We start from the raw sequence: 16,035 nt of genomic DNA, 5'->3' as shown, positions 1-16,035 counted from the left end.
ATTTTTATGAATAGTTCATGCTGTGGTGTACTTATTAATATGCTTCTGCAACCTAAATAGCATAATTATCTTGAAGGTTCAATTAAAAAGTTATCTAGTAGGAGGTAGGATTCCCAATTACTGAGCCTGGGAAAGACACCTATTCTGTTCTTACCGTCTTCCATCTCAGACATAATTCAATCAGTCTTCCTCCAAAATAAAATGGAGGTTTTCATCCCTGTGGAGGAAGGAGAGAGGTCATATAGACCATTGGAGACCGTATATAATGATGTCTATTTTTACCTCCCCTGTTCTTTAAAGATACAATTAAATTTGTAATACACTCACATTGCAGACACTCTGTACGCAGTCTTGCAGACAACACAGAAAAAGAAATTCTTTTCATCGCAGTTTATTGTAATTGAAAAAACAATTTTTCTATTTCAGGTTCATTAATCAAGCCTTTGCAAGTACATTAGAAGCAAGATGAAATTAATTAACATTTAATTTCTTACAAGTGTTTCACTTAGGAAACTTGTAAGTAGGTACCACCACATTCTTAGAAAATGTCAGAACATTTTGACAGATGTAAATCTGTAATTTAATATTCTTAACTTAAATCCCAGATATAATTTCCAAGGACACTAATTGTGAACAGTGTCAGGGTTTTATTAGTAGTCTGCTTTTCTTCTAGTGAAGTAATCACAATAGTTATCATAAAATCGAGCTTTCAAAGCTAGAATATTTTCCATTAATGCTTGTAAATGAATTGGACTAGAGAAAGAACAGAAATAATGGCAGTAGAATTTACTGAAGAAACTTGGCCAGCCTCTCTGCTGGGGCAGTGCTAGAGGACTTGGTCTTGTGTACGTGGGAAACCCCCCACATGAAAAAGTATTTTATAGCTGCCAAGTCTTTGCTTCTCACACAGGAGGCAGCTTGAAGAAGACAATGAAGCCATAAATGAACTAGCACATGGAGCAATAACTTCATGTTCAGTCCTACCAAGTAGGAGTGTGTGCCTCTTGAGAGATGCAGCGTTCCTCTCTCCCACAGATAGTCAGCTGTGGCCCAGCACGGCAAATATCCCGGGGTGGGAGAGGTTCAGAGTTGTCTGTGGGGCCAGAGAAACCAGGGGGAGTTCTCACAGAAATGGTGCTTGCAGGATGCAAGCATTAGTTACAGCACAATGAGGGAGGCAAGCAATATGATGTTGCTGCAATGGGTGTGTTATTAATGATCACAGTGTTGTAGTCAATGGAGAGTTATTTTATTTACTTATTTGAATCCATTTATAAGATGCATATTGCACAATATTTAGAAAGTAGTGTTTTAAATGATACTGCGTTAGAAACCTAGTCTTTAGAAGAATAAAAATATGCATCTATCCACAGCTTTTCGCAAAAATATTTTTATTAAGTATTAGTCTATCTTCATATGATTTTTATTTTCATGAAAGTAAGTCTTGGACCACCCAGCTTTTTTCTCTGTTAAACATTGGTTTGAGTGTGTACAGAGTAGTTCCTGGGCCTTCTCCCAAATCATATAAACTTTTTCCTTAAAAGATCTGAAAATGGGCATAATTTAATATCACAAGGTATTTTCCCCATTAAAATGTTCCCAAGATTAGATCACAGTTTGACAAAATAAACAAAATTTAATTCTTTGGCTCTTTTTATAGGGAATTCACTACAGACTGATTTCAGATTGGGGCACAGTTCACTGGTGAAAGTGATAGATTTCAAGAGTGCCTCTGGCTGTTTTGAGACTGCACACGGTGTCAGTAGAGATTTTGTGTGCTTTGAACTTAATTTAATGGGGTTTTATACTATTCTTTTATAGTGATATGATAAAATAAGGCAAGAAGTTTCATGCCTTTAACATCCCACCTCACCTCCTAACTTAGCTTTTGCCCTTTGTTTCCGTACCCAGGTGTCCTCTCTGAAATGCAGGCACCAGTTCCGCAGTCAGGTCAGCATCATCCTTCCTCCTGCTTTCACTATAGATTGCATCACAGGAGCCCTAAAAATTTGCCTGCAAAAGTGAGTCAGGTCTTGGCATGCTTTTACCTATATTTACATTTTATTATGTTTACATTTGTTTCCACAAATTCACATATACACATTTTATACTTTTTTATATACATTTGCGTGCTTGACTAGCAACATGTTGCTACTTTTTCAAGCTGCTTTATGTGGCACTTTCAAACTGCAGATCAAATACCAGCCTGAATACTGTGACAGCTTCACAGGCATGCTGTCTTGCTTTTTATTTATAGAAGTATATGTCTGAGATATAGTTATGGAGCTATGGCAGAGCAACTATCCACTCATTATAGAAATATTAAGAAAAGCTGTAACTTAAGAACCATAACTGGCAGTATCTAAACTTAAGCACAGTAAGTATAAAGAAAGGGTTGGAAATTTCTCTTGCAGTAAACATGTCATAACAAATTCTTTTTGGGATGTAAACTGTTGTCTAGAATTACAGACTTCAAAAATTGAATTGCCATCACTGCACGACTGTAGAAACAGCCTGGCAATGTAGATTACTAGAACTTTGTGTGCAACTTACTTCTTCCACATCCTTGTACAGCTCAACATCAAAAACCAATGGTCTGTACACCAAATAGCAAACATCTCAGCTGATGGAAAGAGAGGGACAGTCAGATACCTTCAGAAAGCTAGGCCACTGGCATAATGGAAGTGAAGATTTAAGCTGTGGCTGAAGTCCACAGCTATTTTCCTACTGCAGTGAGAAAATAAATAATCTTAAATGTTTAATCTAAACAAGAGCTGTGGTCACTTTGTCCAAGAGGACTACATCCATACAATAACAAAATAAACCAACAGCATCTCCTTTTGTGAGATTCACACCTATCAGCATTAGTTTGCTATGTTTGTATTTTCCAATGTCTTTGCATTTGTATCTGCGAGTAAGGTAATAAAAATAAACATTCAAATACATGACACAAAATACCAGGCTAAATTATCACAACAAAATGAAATTAAAAGCCAGCGAGACACAATGCTAGAGAACACGAGTCATGTAAGGTCTGGAGGGGAACAAGAGGGAGGTGATCTGCATTTGTTGTCTTTCGTTTACTCTAATGTTCTAGAAGTCCCAAGCATAATGAAGGGATCTGCTTTTGGCTAGCTCTGCAGGACCTAATGATATTGTAGATGCACTGTGAAGAGTTTTCAAGCCAATGTAGGCAGGAGCTGTGGCAGTAATTTGTGAGGGTGCTGCAGCAGCACTGCAATATGGACCAGTGTGATGACAGCAGGGCCACTTTCTCACCTGTAAAATATTCCAGGTTTTAGTCCTAAAAGCAAGCAGCTCAGACAAAGCTTTCTTTCCAGGGTGGAGAAAAAACCTGTTCATTCTGGAAAGATATCTGCAGCATTTGAATTTTGATCTCTATTCAACCTTTCAAACACCATCTCCTCACATCAGCATAAAAGACCTGCTGCAGCTAGTATCAAAAGGTAACATGCTTTGCTAAAAATTATATGCTGATTTTTTTTATTTTTTTATTTTTAATGAAAGTGCAAAAAGCTTCCATGGAGTACAGGATAAAAAAGGCTACAGTCTACTGATGAAAAGATGCATCTTTCTCTATGGATGACTTATTTCTCATACAATGCATTCAATTTTGGTCCTTAAATGTGACCTCTGCCTTCCCGTCTCACCCTCCCCAAACCAACAGGCATTTTTGAATTATATAAAACCTTGTTTTCAAAAATAATTTCTTTGGGTGGGTTCTGAGACTTATGTGAGATGCATTGGTGAAGACTGGAGGAAATGCACTCGCATGGAGCCTCATCAAAAATACTGGTGGGGAGCCACTAACCGGTTTGTGAAGTCATTGAATGACAATGATTGAAAGGAGTATGACTAGATATCCAGGTTTTTTAGAAGGATTTTGTCTATCATTCTGAATGATCTATAAACTAGGAGAAATGATTTAATCTATCACTGATGTATGGTGACTATCGTAAGCATGCAGTCATTAGGTTTGTCTGTAACAGTTCATGGAAATCTCAGAAAATGTCAAGAAAAGGCCTTGTCAAGAAAAAAGAAGAGAGCAGGATTTCAGAGTGCTGAATGTCAGTTTACAACTGCTTGCTGCCTAGGAAAGTGAGAATATTTTTCTTGAGTTACCCGCGAACAAGGAGATTTGGGTAGTCATTCATTAATATAACTATTAGTTAAAGTTTAACAAGTCAGTCTGTGTATGCTGCGTGACATTTGATAGATCCATTTGTAGATTTAAATGGGCCACATTTTCTGTCATGAGCTACCAGAGGTTTCAGCTATTTTCATGTGGTGCAGATTACCCTAATGTTAGAGTGAAATTATGCAGTTGTGGATTTGCTTCTAATTTCTTCAGTGCAAGTTTCATATGATTTATTTCTTAAGCTTGTTGTTTTCTGTCTCATAATCCAAAAGGTTGCATCAGAGAACAGTTGATAGGAAGCTGGGTTTGGTCACCATGGGGTGCGTTTTTGCTGAGTATGTTTATATGTGCTTGAGCAGGTTCTGGAATGTGGGATCATGTTCCTCGATACAGATATTCAAGTATTGGGTGTCGAAACAGAAGTGGCCTAGTTGAAGTATTTCGAAGGTTTGCAGTTTCACTGAGGTGAGCAGTTAAACCCTGGCATCGCTGAGCTTTCTAGCAAAAGGCTCAAGCTCTCAGCTGTTAAATTGAAGAGGAAACTATGGTTGGTGTAGATCAAATAAAGTACAGGTCCAGTGTACAGGTACACATCCCTCGTCTACCCTGCATGATAAAGAGGAGGCAGCAGAACACGAACACAACCTCATCAGATGCAACAACATCCCATTAGCGTGAGGCTATGGCACCATCTATGGGTGAGATTCTTGTCCAAACCACTTGTCCCAATTTCCTGACGCTTCTGCACAAGAACTGCCCATCCCCAGTCCCTTGCTCCATAACCACCCTGCTCTCCAGCCAGCTGGAAATGCTATGCCGCCTCCCCACATGCACCTGCTGCCTCAACGGGGAGGTCATCTCTCTTCCTGCTCCACAGGATCCTGGCCACATTTGAGATCCCTTCCTCAGAAGTGGCTGCGACCAGCTGCCCACCTGCACTTCAGGTGTGCTGTGTGGCGCACAAGTCCTCGCTTGGGTCTCCTTGGACCTTCAGGCAGGCCCTGCTCTTTGGGAGCAGGACTTGGAAGCCACCAGGGAGGCAAAGAAAACTGACAATTTCTCCTGGTGAAGCTCTGTAGGGCGTTCTGGTGAAGGGCTGAAAGACAAGCTCTTTCTGAAAAGGTTTTTCCCCCCTCACAAGCCTCTAGTGTGGTGAGACATCTGTCTCACACCAGGAAAGCTGGGGAGAGGGACATGTCACAGCCCGAGAGTGACTTCTGGATGTGGCCACACAAGCTCCTGCAGGCAACAGCTCTGCAAGCCTGTTATTATTTCTACTCCTTGGCATTCACAGCAGGGGTGACACTGGCCTTGATACTTTTTAAGTGGGGTGGAGCCGCAGAGAGGGAAGGTGCTTAGGCTCTGAAGTGTTATTGAACATGGATCCGAGCCTGATGCACAACCTCCAGCACAGCCACCCTGGCAGCTGTCCTGCTGCTCCGCAGTGGCCAGAGTTTCTGCCTGGGACCGTGAGGTGTATGGGAGCGGGGAGCTCCCACCCTCGTTGCCTCCACAGTGTCACCAGGGGCTGCCACACGAGCTGGAAGAGCTGAGGGGACTTACAGACACCACCTTTCTTGAATTATTTTATTACTATTTTTTCCCCATCCAGCATTCTCTGGGAGCTCTGAAGCGAGGCAGAGAAGGCACCTGGTGTCAAAGCAGTCCTTGATGAGGCAGGATGGCTTTCCAGGGTTCACCGTTAGCCTTTAGGCTTTCAAAGAGCTGCCACCCCTTCCGCACCCCTTCCCGCCGACACAGTATGGTCTGCACCCCAAGGAGCCTCCCTGCCCCCTTCCCGGGCGCACGCCCCGGTGCGCTTCAGGTTCATCGGGTAAAGGACGGGGAGGAGCCGCGGCGCGCTGGCCCAGGGGCTGGGCCGCCATGACACCGCCCCGGCGCACGCGCGGCCCCGGCACCCTGGCAAGATGGCGGAGGAGGAGTGAGTGTGGCGAGGCGGCGGGGCGGCCATCCGCGGGGACTGCGCGGTCGCGGGGCCGGGGGCAGCGGCGGGGTAGCCGGGTCGGGGTGCGGCGCTGTTGGATGTAACCGGCTTCTCCCTCCCCGCAGGCCGAGGCGGCGGATCCCTCTGGTGCCGGAGAACTTGCTGAAGAAGAGGAAGGCCTACCAGGCCATCAAGGCCACCCAGGCCAAGCAGGCGCTCCTCAACAAGCGCAAGGTAGGGGCTGGCTGGGGGAATGTGAGGCGGCGGTCCCCGGCCCGGTGGTGCAGCCGGGAGCTGACGGCGTGGAGGAGTTGGCGGCCGGCGGGGAGAGCCTGATTGTAAAGAGATATAGTCCAGAGCGGATCTGCAGCGGTGCTGCAGCCTTCCGTCCCTGTCTTTCGGAGGAGGGAATCGTGATTCCCTGCAGGCGTCCAAACGATCTAAGTGATTAACTTCCTCTGCGAGGGGGGATGCCCGATCTCTGCGGGTGGGCAAAGCGAGGTGCTGGCGCTGTATTGATAGCATGATGATCCTTTGGGTTATCTCTGAGGGGAAGCATGAGTCAATTTCTTAAGTGGTTGAGCATTTTCTCCACGTGTGTCTGAGGGCTGTAAAGAGGACAAAACTTTTTGGCTTGTTATACTGAAACACAAACTTAATGAAGACTGAGTTGTTCCTCTTAGATCAGTGATTACCAGGGTGCTTGTGTGTACAGCCACACGTGATAAAATGTAATGCTGCTGAGTTGTTTTGTTGCCATGGGATTAACACTGTCTGAAACTAGTTCACCTTTGCATCATAAACCTTGATGGAGAAGATGTGCTTTTCTGGAGCACGTCTAGAGTTAGCTATCTGTTGTGAGCTAGGTAAACCTGTTAGAGCATAGGCAGGTCATCATGAAGCCTTTTTCTGCGTGTGGGGTGGCACATGTTCCCAGTACGGAGACTCTCTGCACACAGCATGTGGCTTCCAGGCTGGCAGAGCACAGCAAACCTTTATATTTCAGAATTGCTGAGAAATGTGCTGCTGTATCTCAGATAACATAGCAAGTGCCTGTCTTGGAAGTGGCTTAAAGCTTTCCCAGTGAACCTGTTCTGTGGAGTTGATGCAGTTATGTGCAGAACTCCAGGCATTTTTGGTAGATACTGTATTTGTGGTTTTAAATATCTCAGTGTCTTGCTGTATTTCTAAGGTGGAAGTGGAGGCATAAGCAATAATGTTAAATAGCTACATGTAAGATTCTCATTAGAAAAATGACCCTAGTGATGAGATTTTGAATAAGGCTTCTTGCTTTGCTGCTCGCTTCTTCCTTTGCAAATTCAGAATAATTTTATAGGTGATGTATAAGGTGAAATAGAAGACACATAACATTAGATACTTTAATTTAAAATGGCATAATAATTTAGCCAGTAGTGTGTGTAAAATATTAGGAGTTGAATATGCATGGTAGTTACCTAATATTCATATGATTTAGGTGGATGTACTTGTTCCTGAGCTAAGGATAGGCATTTAAACATCTTCTTATTTAAAAAAACAAAAAAGCTCTAAATTTTCCCATCATTCTGAAATTATTTTTTTTAAGTGCTCTGGGTGTTCTGTGTTTAAATTAGTAATACTTAATAGTTATTTGAATGCTTGGATGTTGTTTGGTTTTGTTGCCTGTGTGCCTTAATAGAAGAGGACTTTAAAGCCAGTTTTATGATATGGGATGGTAATTTTGAGTCACACTAGGGTATTGCTGGAGCATCTGTTCTATACAGACACATATGTTGTTTGTGGCTCTCCCAGTGATTGGCTGAGCTGTGTGTGCAGTTGTGAATCTCTCTCTTGTCTGTGCCTGCAGATGCTTCTGTTTGATTTCTTCTATGCCTAGAAGTATCCTGCATCTTGCTCTGTTTTTCCTAACGTATTTTTTTTCTTGGGGAAAAACTCTCAGTTCACTGTTCATGAATTATGGCTAGCTACTTGTAAATTTGTATGTTGTTCCTCAGTTCTCTCTCTTGGGCTTAGATTACCAATTTTATTTTCTTCTTTCTTTTGTTCAGAACTGGAAGAGTATAGTTCATCAAGTTATGGATTTCATTTGGGCTATGAGATGCAAACCCCTGAGACTGTTGGAAGGGTGATGGCCTTTTATCCTTTTGCCTTTAGCACCAGAGGGGAAAACAGCTCCAGTTTAAACGCCTGGAGGCTTTTGTTCGAGATTCATGGCGCAAACACCGAGATGACGTCCGGCTGAGGCGCATGGAGCAGAGACCTGCACAGACGGTTGTACCTCAGGAGCAGAAACTAGCCTTTGTTGTGCGGATTGTAGAGTAAGAAACTTGTTACTCCTTACCTTTATTACTGCTACCATGTGTAGCTGTCATATCATGTCGAAGCAAAGAAAGCATGATCAACCCAGACATATCTCCTTGAAGGTAATCCGAGGTCTTTTGTTGCTGTATTAGAGAAACCTGGTTACTAATAGTATTTGTTTTCTGACTCAGTATTACGGGGGTGAGCAAAAGAGTAAGAAGAGTGATTGAGTTGCTGCAGCTGAGAAAAAACTTCACTGGAGTATTTGTTAAACTGACTCCATTATCGCTGAAGATGCTGCGGATTGTGGAACCGTATGTGGCGTGGGGGTAGGTACCAGTCCTGTGACTTGGTAATAGTTTGCTTGTAAAGATCATAGCTTTTTGATTCTCCACTTGGTATCACAAATCCATAGCTGGCTTTTCCAGTAATGGTCCAAACTTCCTCGGCTTTGTATCTAAAACTCTCTATTGTCCCTTTTCTCGTTGTTCTAAATATAACTTAGTCACTTTCCCACCAGAGAAGTAGGATAGGCTTTCCCTCTGTCTCATGTCTCTTTGTTAAAAGATCTGATTTTTTTTTGTTTTGTACAGGCATCCTAACCTGAAATCCGTACGAGAGCTCATCCTGAAACGGGGCCAAGCCAAGATTAAGAAAAAGAAGATGCCTCTGACAGACAATATGCTGATAGAGGAACATTTAGGTGAGGAGGAGAATGAAGAAATGAATCATGGTTACAGGAGGATGTTATGAGTTTGCAATGTGACCTAAGAGGGACGGGGAAAAAGCTTGCAAGACCTGTATATGGAGGACTGGCAATTCTAATGCAGTGTGAGGAGAGATAATACAGTTGGCATCTTGTGTACATCTTGGGAGGAGGGAGCAGGCAGCTTTTTGTTGTTTTACTGTTTTTAGGTTGGTTGGTTTTTAATTTTGGTTTTTTCCCTGCAGGGAACTATGGTATTATTTGCCTGGAAGACCTTATTCATGAGATCTATTCGGCTGGGAAGCATTTCAAAAAAGTCACAAATTTTCTGTGGCCATTCCATCTGTCAGTGGCTCGCCACGCTTCACGTAACAAAGTAGGTTTCCTCAAGGAAATGGGTAAGCCTGGCTGCAGAGGAGAAGCAATCAACCAGCTTATACGTCAGCTGAACTAGTCAGGTGAGGAATGCCTGTTGTGTAACTTCTAAATCTTACCCTTTATTGAGCTTCCTAAGAATAACTGCCACAGGACATGACAGGAGCTCCTTTTTGGTTCTTCACTCTACAGAAGTAGAAGCTTATGGAAGGGAAAACTAATGAAGAGTGTGGGTCCCATTAAGTGTCAGCAAGTCTGTTGGATACCTCCATAAGGGCCTGGCTCCTGGGAGATTGCATTGATGTGACTTTTTTTTTTCTTTGGTGTTCTACAGGGTCTTTGTGAAGACTTAAGGATTCGGGACCTGTTCCTTCTCACATGCAGTTCTCATGGACATTATCCAATGATACGCTCTAGCTCTTGACTGTATATATTTTTATATATGTTTCTCTATAAAGAAAATACACAGATGGTTATGGAGATGGGACTTTGGGCTGGTCCTTCTTAAAGCAAATAAATTGTACTTGGTACAAGGAAGAAGTGACTGGAACTCCTGGTCTCATATCTGGTATAAAACAGTGGTTGTCAGTTCCCGATCTAAACGAGGTACAGTTGATTTGCACTCACACCTTCCATCCTGTTACTCCCCAGTGGAAAAACTTGAACTTTCATGCCTTGAAGTGCACTTCCTTAAGGGCAAAGGGGTGGTGCAGTCATCTTTAACATATATTGATGACAGGCACAAGAAAACAGGAGGTGTTACTCTGTTGCTGCAGTGCAAGCCCTAGTAGTGAACTATGTAACGTCTTTGAAGTACCTAGATTGTATTTATTTTAAAAAGCAATGATTTTCATGCTAGTGATTTACAGAAGGCTGCATTTTCACTTGTGCTAGGTTCACACTGCTGGAGAGAACTACTTCCTGAAAAAAAGCTCAGAAACTTTGTAGTAGAGTGCATGTTTAGAGTTTTGTTTTAAATAAACTTTTAAAAGTACACTATTATGGCAGGAACAATTGTGTGTAGAAGAGTGGAAAGAGGTAAATACTCTGCTTGAACTGAGATTGGCAAAGGACATGAAGAAAAAACATTGAAGAGCCTGAACATCTGGTTTTAAATCTCTAGTTTCTTCTAGTGTAAAAATGAGTGAAGAACACAGGAGCAGCGTTATGCCGTTTAACAAATATGGAAGGCACTGTGCTGAATCATTAGGTCCCTGTGACTATACTGTTATTTGAAGACTTAAGTGGGGGCAAACAATCCATGAATGGATTTCAAAGTGACTCCACAACACTCATTTTGAGACTCAGAGGAAACAGCTACAATGCCTTTAGGGGATTAGTTCTAGAGTAGTTATAAACTTAAGATGCAGCGTTCATAAAACCACCTAAACTATGAAGTACTGCAGACTGAATTAGAGAATACTATACAGTTTCAAGCTTTATTTTGTAAAACAAGAATACAGATAGAGATGATGCTTGACAGACATTAGAGACATATACATACTTAACACAACACCATCCCCTGATCTAGAGCCCAACAGTCGTCAATATACAAGGCTTCATTGAAGATTTGCCTGATAAACAGCTGTTTTCATTGGTAAAGAGGTACAAGTCACTTTGGAATTGTTCTGCCTATTCATTTTAGGATTGTTTCTGGTAATAAAACAGCCCAGGCTTTTGCACAAAGAACTGGCATGTCAGGAGAGTGTTTTTGAGAGCGAACTTAAGCCTGCTAGTAGAATGCAGTTTATAAAAAAAATACTGAAGTAACAGGATCTGAGGACAATTCTAGCAGTTAATCCCAGATTCAGGCAGTTTTTCTATTAATGCGCATGTTTAACACACTAGTAACTTAGCTCATATGTTTAAAGAGTTGAAATATCATCATGAATACCTTATTTAGACCTTTAAGAACAATGCCAGCTTGGTCTAGTGTTACCCCACATCATCACGAATACATTGCCTTTTTTCTGTATCGTCAGCAAAAGCAACAATAATGATGTGTTCATGACTTAGCTGCCCTATGAACAGAAACTATACAAGGTAAGAGCATATGTACAATCCCCGGCCCCATGTCTTACGGGAAGGAATCTTTTTTGTAAGCCACTGTGCTGTTGACTTTGTGGATTGTAGTAGTGAAGGAACGAAGACGAACCTCTTCTGAATTGGCTATGAACTGTGGTCCTGACTCTTCCCACTTTTCTGGCACTGCCAAATCTTTATCTGTGTATATCAGCAAGTCAAAGGCACCTGTAAGCAAATGGGAACAAATTAACACATGCATAAGATGGCATATTTGAAAGTAAAGCACATCTTCTAGAGCTTGAGATGTGTACCAAGGTTCACAGAAATCACACTGATATTAGTTCTGGGAAAAGAAATAGTTGAAACATGAAAACAAGTCCTGGTTATATTCATATGTAGCCATTTTAGTTTTCTCAAGCAAGTGTGATGGAAGGTTTTTTTTAACATGTTAAAATGTTGTGGAGCTGAGCTCTATATGAATTCAAGAGCAAGTTACACAAGCCTGTCCACAGCTAGTCACAAAATTATTATTTATGAAAGCTTACATTCCTCAGAGTACACATGCTAGTTTCATTTAGTTAAGCTACTCTGAGTTCTGTCCTTGGCTCAGTCTGACAAAATGAAGTCTCAGAAATGTGGTGGTGTATGACATGTAATAACTAAAAAACCTCAAAGTTAGCAGAAAATATTTTCTAAAGTGGGAAAGTTGAGGTTTTCCAGAAGACGTAGCTGATTTCTTTAGTGAAGTCAATACTCACAGGCAGTTTCCAACAGTGGCAGAAAAGTTACTGTGGCAGTGATTTGTCTGATAACAGATCGAATTTCATCCTGAATAACTTTCTGAGATTTTTCTCGCGGTTCACTGGAAAAATAGGAAAACTATGTTAAGAAAGAAAGTTTCTACCATCTTGACAATTTTCTTCAAATATAGTTCTCCTAATTCAGTTCTGTTGGTCTGTTTGTTACAGGATTTTTATAGTAGTGACTAAGCCCTAGGGTAGGTAGGCTTAGAAAAGTTAAGTGATAATTAGTTTACCGTTGTGAAGCTTCACAGTATTTGTAACGAACTGGGACACTTATTGTCAGTCCAGAATGGATAAAAACATTTTGGTGTAACAACAGCAAAGTAGTAGTTCTTAAGGGCATATACCTGGTACAGGATTTTATATACTTTGTTGAAGATTAAAAATCAAGTTCTGATCTGATGCTTTACAGAAAAATACAAATCACACGTGAGGATTATGTATGCTTCATTCATACAGTTTATGGTTTACAGACAAACATAAGGATGAGCAGTAAGAAAGAAGGAAGGCTTTGTAAGGTTTGAAGGCACATCTTCCGTGCTCAGTGAGCAGCAGCTGTCTCAACTGCTCTGAGGAACTGGAACAGCACAAACGCGCACGGCACATATCTTGTACCTGCACAGCTACTAGATACAGGGAGGCGCAGACACAGGAACACTTGTTACTCACTTCTCATCCTTTGCAGTTTTGTCACACTCGATGTCAAACTGCCACCGCTCCAGAACCTCATTGTTTTCAATACTCGAGATGACCACCACCAGACGCTGCACAATGCACTTGTACAACCACTCTGAAAGAACACACAGCAGTTACTTGCAGCGTGAGAAAGATGAGAAGCACTGGCAGAAACACAAGAAGGGCACAGCAGCCTTCCGCCAGCAGAGGTAGCTTGGCAGCCTGAAGAACCCCCCTCAGCTCCCCGGCCCGGCCCAGGCCCCTGCCACCTTTCATCTGCTCCACCACGTTGTTGAGATAGTTCTTCAGCTCGGGGTCGGTGGTGATGAGGAGGGTGAGCCCATACTTCTGGACGCGGGTGAAAGTCTCGGGGGGGTAGATGCCCCGCTGATAGAGGATGCTGTTGATTCCATAGGCTGCAACAAGGAAAAGGGGAAGGTAGGGGTGCGTGCGCGTGAGGCAGTCGCCGTCCCCCTTCCCTGCCGGCGGCCATGTCTCCCCACAAGAGGCCTATCCGCCCCCCGTCCACTCTTTTTCCCAGCCCAGTCCCCAAGCCCACCCTCCCCGCCCGCCCTCTCCCTTTCTGGCAGCCCCTTACAGAAAAACTCGGCGACGATCTCCGCGCTGCCCCGCAGGGTGATGCCCTGCTGGTCCCGGCCCGCTTGCTTGGCCATGGCAGCCGCACGGCCGCTGCTTCCCCGCCGCACGGTTTAAACCGCGCCCCGCCCCTTCCCGGCTCCTCAACCCGCCGCCGCGCACGCGCGCGCCGGCGAGCCCGCGCCTCCTCCCCCCTCCCAACTTGCGCACGACCGTTGGGGAGCGACCTTTCAGGGCGGGCGCTGTTTGGCAGAGCGGCGTGAGGCGGGCTCCGTGCGTTGTTGTGTTGGGGAGCGGGGCTGCGGCGCTGCCACCGGCAGGAAGGGCTGTCGGGTGACCTGTCCGGGGAAAAAGGGGTCTTTCCGCGTTAAGCATTGCACCAGCTCTCGGTGCTGTTGAGTGGGGATGAGCTTTCTCACCTGTGGAGGGGCTGAAGGAAGCACAGGGTGTGAGTGGAGCGAGTCCTCGCCATGGAAATGCTGTGGAAAGGGCGGTTTCGGGGGCTGTTCAGAGATGCATTCGTCCCTACGAAGGCACTTCTGAACTTAAAAATGATACTTCTACAAATAGAAATGAAATGAAGCGAGTACCTCGTTTAAGGGTGATTTTTGGTAGCACTCATTATGTAAATCGAGTAGTAGCTATCTAAAATAGAAGTGGTCTATTCTGCAAGTGCTGTCCGAAGGCAGGCACAGAGAACCTGGGAACGCTGGATGGAACACGCTTTTCCCTTCAATCTGTAGGTTAGCAGGTAACATGAAAAGAAGGGGTGTAAGAGGCATTTGGAAATGTAGTGAACCCACAAGCTCATCACTCTGGGCATACCCACCCCTGTGGTGAGGCTGCCACAGGGTGATTGCTAGTCTGTAAAAGCACTGTAATCCTGTTGTTACAGGGACAGCAAGGAAGACACTGCAGCTAGCCATGGCTATCAGGGAGGAGACTCTGACAGAGGTTAACAGGTAAGAGATAGAGTGAAACAGCGAGTACATGTGAAGTGTTGAAATATTTAAATGGAATCACAAAGAGGGGAAGCTGTAGTATGCTGGGATAGTAACTATGTGGCCAGCCAGTCAGCTGATAAATCAATAGGCAAATGAGTGGATTTGTTGGGAATGGAAGAGCTGCAAATGAAATCCTTCCCTGTATACAATTTTCTGAAGGTTCTGGAGTGAGTAGACATTATCATCCAAGACACGTATTAGATGTCCGTATTGGCCTCAAAACAAGCTGATCAGAACAGGCTTCAAATGAAAATGATGTTCAAAACTAATACTTAAGCCTAGGATAAAAGCTGTATGGTCATTACACAGTTCAGTAGGCCAGCTGCTAAAGAGTGAATCAATGACACAATTGTTTATTTTGTCATAATAAAAGGTAAAACCAAAAAGGTAGGACTTTCTCTTGGTTCCAATTTTTGCTCTAAGAGGAATTACATTTTGTTTCAGCACTCACTGTGCTGTTATTAAAACCAATAGTATATCCTGAAATCATAGAATAGTGAGGGTTGGAAAGGACCTTAAGATCATCTAGTTCCAACCCCCCTGCCATGGGCAGGGACACCTCGCACTAAACCATGTGGCCCAAGGCTCTGTCCAACCTGGCCTTGAACACCACCAGGGATGGAGCATCCACAACTTCCCTGGGCAACCCATTCCAGTGCTTCACCACCCTCACTGTAAAGAACTTCTTCCTTGTATCTAATCTAAACTTCCCCTGTTTAAATTTGAACCCATTACCCCTTGTCCCACCACTACAGTCCCTAAGGAAGAGTCCCTCCCCAGCATCCTTATAGGCCCCCTTCAGATACTGGAAGGCTGCTCTGAGGTCTCCATGCAGCTTCTCTTCTCCAGGCTGAACAGCCGCAACTCTCTCAGCCTGTCTTCATACGGGAGGTGCTCCAGCCCTCTTAACATCCTCGTGGCCTCCTCTGGACTTGCTCCAACAGCTCCATGTCCTTTTTATGATGAGGACACCAGAACTGTACTCAGTGCTGCAAGTGAGGTCTCACGAGAGCAGAGCAGAAAATCATGCTGAAGTCTGAATAATTTAGTTGGTAACCAAGAGGACTTTATCCTGGATCTTGATCACTAGTCGTTGTGTTGTATGTTAGTCTTCTGAATAAAATATTTTGAGTGTTCTATTTCAAAGCCTTATGGTAATAGAAACATTTTTCATCTGCATCCCAGCTTTTGGAAGCTAGATAGCTGTATCAGCTGTTTTGCTTCAGACCTTATGTACTCCCATGCTACTCTTCATCTATCCCAAAATGGTCTCATCCTTCCACCCCCCCTTTTTTTTTCCACGCTTGAATTTTCATCCATTTTGCTTCCTCTGAGTTTTTTGGAGAGCTGCTCATTTTTGATTAATAATTACACATTTATCCTCTGGCTGTTTTACTGTTAAACCAGTTGGAAGAAAAATGTCAGAATACTTCTTGGTTTACCAAATG

At 43.4% G+C, this 16,035-nt stretch overlaps 2 protein-coding genes across 3 annotated transcripts; one reads left to right on the top strand and one right to left on the bottom strand.

Moving 5' to 3' along the window:
- Positions 1 to 3,346: 3,346 nt before the first annotated feature.
- On the top strand, positions 3,347 to 10,477 carry RPL7L1 (ribosomal protein L7 like 1). 2 transcript variants are annotated; one of them, XM_030478219.1, is made up of 7 exons: positions 3,347 to 6,101; positions 6,230 to 6,338; positions 8,256 to 8,419; positions 8,594 to 8,731; positions 8,996 to 9,105; positions 9,354 to 9,566; positions 9,818 to 10,477. In XM_030478219.1, exons 1-6 carry the CDS (start codon positions 6,088 to 6,090, stop codon positions 9,560 to 9,562), a joined length of 744 nt encoding a protein of 247 aa, XP_030334079.1. In that variant the 5' UTR covers positions 3,347 to 6,087; the 3' UTR covers positions 9,563 to 9,566; positions 9,818 to 10,477. The 2 variants fall into 2 exon arrangements, with proteins under 2 accessions (XP_030334079.1, XP_030334080.1); XM_030478220.1 differs by having other exon boundaries at positions 5,994 to 6,101; positions 9,354 to 10,477.
- Positions 10,478 to 10,895: 418 nt separating this feature from the next.
- On the bottom strand, positions 10,896 to 13,709 carry MAD2L1 (mitotic arrest deficient 2 like 1). Its single transcript, XM_030478221.1, has 5 exons — positions 13,585 to 13,709; positions 13,256 to 13,402; positions 12,981 to 13,101; positions 12,267 to 12,370; positions 10,896 to 11,733 (listed from the first exon to the last, which is right to left on the bottom strand). Exons 1-5 carry the CDS (start codon positions 13,658 to 13,660, stop codon positions 11,561 to 11,563), a joined length of 621 nt encoding a protein of 206 aa, XP_030334081.1. The 5' UTR covers positions 13,661 to 13,709; the 3' UTR covers positions 10,896 to 11,560.
- Between the last annotated feature and the right edge of the window lie 2,326 nt (positions 13,710 to 16,035).

The sequence above is a fragment of the Strigops habroptila genome, chromosome 3, assembly GCF_004027225.2.
Source record: "Strigops habroptila isolate Jane chromosome 3, bStrHab1.2.pri, whole genome shotgun sequence".
NCBI classification, from domain to species: domain Eukaryota; kingdom Metazoa; phylum Chordata; class Aves; order Psittaciformes; family Psittacidae; genus Strigops; species Strigops habroptila.
This window is presented reverse-complemented; position numbering and strand designations above follow the sequence as displayed.

Coding starts and splice junctions, on each gene's coding strand:
- RPL7L1 (XM_030478219.1), top strand. Junction 6,339..8,255: donor CGCTCCTCAACAAGCGCAAG/GTAGGGGCTGGC, acceptor TTTTGCCTTTAG/CACCAGAGGGGAAAACAGCT. Junction 8,420..8,593: donor TTTGTTGTGCGGATTGTAGA/GTAAGAAACTTG, acceptor TTTCTGACTCAG/TATTACGGGGGTGAGCAAAA.
- MAD2L1 (XM_030478221.1), bottom strand. CDS start 13,660: ATGGCCAAGCAAGCGGGCCGGGACCAGCAGGGCATCACCCTGCGGGGC. Junction 12,371..12,980: donor AAAACTGCAAAGGATGAGAA/GTGAGTAACAAG, acceptor CTATTTTTCCAG/TGAACCGCGAGAAAAATCTC. Junction 11,734..12,266: donor GCCACTGTTGGAAACTGCCT/GTGAGTATTGAC, acceptor ATTTGCTTACAG/GTGCCTTTGACTTGCTGATA.